General features: G+C 47.8%; 1 protein-coding gene across 1 annotated transcript; it reads right to left on the reverse strand.

Moving 5' to 3' along the window:
- Nucleotides 1-588: 588 nt before the first annotated feature.
- egr2b (early growth response 2b) lies at nucleotides 589-2,621 on the reverse strand. Its single transcript, XM_029644547.2, has 2 exons — nucleotides 2,263-2,621; nucleotides 589-1,791 (listed from the first exon to the last, which is right to left on the reverse strand). The coding sequence occupies exons 1-2, from the start codon at nucleotides 2,432-2,434 to the stop codon at nucleotides 677-679; spliced, it is 1,287 nt and encodes a 428-aa protein (XP_029500407.1). The 5' UTR covers nucleotides 2,435-2,621; the 3' UTR covers nucleotides 589-676.
- Nucleotides 2,622-2,830: the final 209 nt, after the last annotated feature.

A 2,830-nucleotide genomic window follows, 5' to 3' on the forward strand; every position in this document is an offset into this window, starting at 1 on the left:
TTATTTACATTCCTTATTGTTAGACATAAACCACAACACTTTCCATAGTTACACGGCACAATGTGTACAAAAATATACATATAATCAAACTTTGATATTAAATGACAAAATGTACAATTCATTAAATCGTCCTTGTATTGACAATGTACAAAAATAACGTGTGAAACGAGGCACAACAGGGGGAAATACAATCAACGAACATGTTAAAATGGACACATTTTATCTAGTAAATAATTTAAAACACTTTTCTTTCTAAATTATTGCAAATATAACGTTCTTTCCATGCAGCGTTGTGTAATTGTAGCCTATTGGCGCGTCAGTGTAAATGTGCTTGATATTAATCCTCAACATGTTTCTTCCCGATACCTGAAGAGAATATAGGCAGCCACGTGTTAAAAGTATTGTCTATTAACTTGACTGACTTCAGTAGGCTATGCAAACAAAGTGCGTTTCTCTCAGCCACCAAACTGAGAGGATACATCGTGGGAACGTTTGGAGCGCACCGGAATGATGCGCAATTACGCATGAAAGAGAATGATGCTGTTGCATGTAAAGTTCGTTCCATATTGTGTTTGGAACTTGCAGCTTCCAAACAATTAAACCTCAATCTCTATTGTCTTTAGTTCATCAAGGTTTCTAAATATTTATTCCATAAACCTATTGGCTATAGTGTGTTCTATACCGCCCGCGAGGGGCATCCCGCCAGCTGTCCCGTGCTGGAGGAGCAGACTCCGCTAGATGTGCTTATAGAACCGGTACCGGAGCGATCAGAGTTCGTGTTGTTTGATGGCGCAGTGGATGATTTTCTCTCTTTCTGTCTGAGATGAATCTTGGTGTGTCTTTTGCGCTCGTCGCTCCTCGCGAATTTACGGCCACAGAAATCACAAGCGAATGGCTTCTCTCCGGTGTGCGTGCGGATGTGCGTGGTGAGGTGGTCGCTGCGGCTAAAGTTCCTCATGCAGATCCGGCACTGGAACGGTTTGTGTCCCGTGTGGATCCGGATGTGTCTGGTCAGCTCGTCAGACCGAGAGAACCGCCGGTCGCAGCCTTCCGCTGGGCAGGGGTACGGCCGCTCATGGACCGGGGTCTTGCTCGGCCTGTTGGGATATTTTCTGGGCCGCAGGATGGGTCTCAGGGGGAGGTTCTGGGGGCTGTACGCTGTAGGGAGTCTGGGTCCATCCGAGACCGGCCCACCTAATGTAAAGTTCCTAATAGTGTTCAGGGGAGTCAGAGGTGGGGGTACTCTAAAGGAGTCCAGTGGGCAGGGGAAGGGCTTGCGGTCAGGCATGGCCTGCATGTCCCTCTGACAGGTCGGCTGGAAGAACCCAGCATAGTCTGGGATGATGGGGAAGAGACCCGAGTCTGTGTTGGGTTTAGGGGAGGAGTAGGACGGCGGCGGGTAAGAGATACCGGGCCCGGTGGAGAGGAAGGCCGACGGGTCCTGGTAGACCTCCCCACAGCCGTAGGGAGGCGGGGAAGAGTAGAGGTGGTGCTCCATTTCGGCCTGGTTCTGGGCCATGGTGCAGCTGAGCGTGGAGGAGAAATGGCCGGGAGAGCCGGAGGACGCCGGGGAGGAGGAGGCAGAAGATGGCTGGGTCATGCCCAGGATCCCCGCACTCACAATGTTGATGACGCCCTCGGGGTTCCAGTTACCGGGATACTGAGAGTCGATGGAGAACTTTCCCATGTAGGTGAAGGTCTGGTTCCGATGGACAGGTGGCTGGGAGAAGCTAGAGTAAGACAGGTCGAGAGAGCGTTTCTCTAAGCTCATATCGCCACTCATCAAGCCATCTGGAAGATAAGAAGAGACATCTTAGCAGATAATCACGAAACAAACAAATCAGAGAGCTTTAAAAAAACAACATGCTGCAGGTCCGTTCTCGTGCGCACAGTGTTTGGTGCGTGCTGCGCGCTCGCATCCTTTACCCACCGGTCATTCATTCAACTTTTCAAAGGGGTGCCGTTTTACTTTTATGCAAACTTTTTTGGGGAAAAGTGCGTAACTCTAGCCATGTGTCTCTAAAACATAACATTTTTTTATTACCATTGATACAGATATCCAGACATACATTTGTCCCACAACTATTAATTCAAAAATATTTCCAAAATCTCTTGGCTGAGATTTTAAAAAATGCAATATCAAACATTATGCATAATATTATAACCTATACGTAGTAGCAGCCGATGTGTTTCCTCTCCAATAACCAACACAGCACATGTTGCATTCTCTAAAGGTCCCCATGATATCAAAACAACGCTTACCTGGAGCTCCGCTAAGATGGTCGTGGTAGTGGCCTCCTAAATCAGCGTTAGGAAAGATAGCCACCCCGGGCGGCAGACTGTCATGATCCACAGAGTAGATGGAATCAGAGACAGGATGGACATACCCACCCAGAGAGACCGGGACTTTCTCTAAAGTTTTAGCCGTCATCATTTAACTAACGGCTTCTCGCTGTTTCCAGGGTTTAAACGGTATTTTAAACCGGCTGGTTGAGTATGTGTGGCCTTACAGTTCTATCCTACACTGAAACATCTGATAACCTGTCCGGAGAAGTTAACACAATCTGGAGCGTGTGTTGATACCACCTCTATAGTCGACTCTACTCTCTCCAGATCAACAGGCTGTTTAGTGAATGACGGATCCTAGCAGCACGAGTAGCAGTAGTATGTATTTATCAGTGGGGCAGTGAATGCGCCACTACGTCACTGCCCATACAAGGACCGTTTGGTTCGAGAGAGGAGGCGCTGGGGGATCCTATTGGCCCCGGGCTGTCAATGGAGAACCCACAAGTGAAAGTTCGCCAATATAAAGCGATAAAATATGTTTGTT

Source organism: Oncorhynchus nerka, unplaced genomic scaffold, assembly GCF_034236695.1.
Source record: "Oncorhynchus nerka isolate Pitt River unplaced genomic scaffold, Oner_Uvic_2.0 unplaced_scaffold_1023, whole genome shotgun sequence".
NCBI lineage: Eukaryota > Metazoa > Chordata > Actinopteri > Salmoniformes > Salmonidae > Oncorhynchus > Oncorhynchus nerka.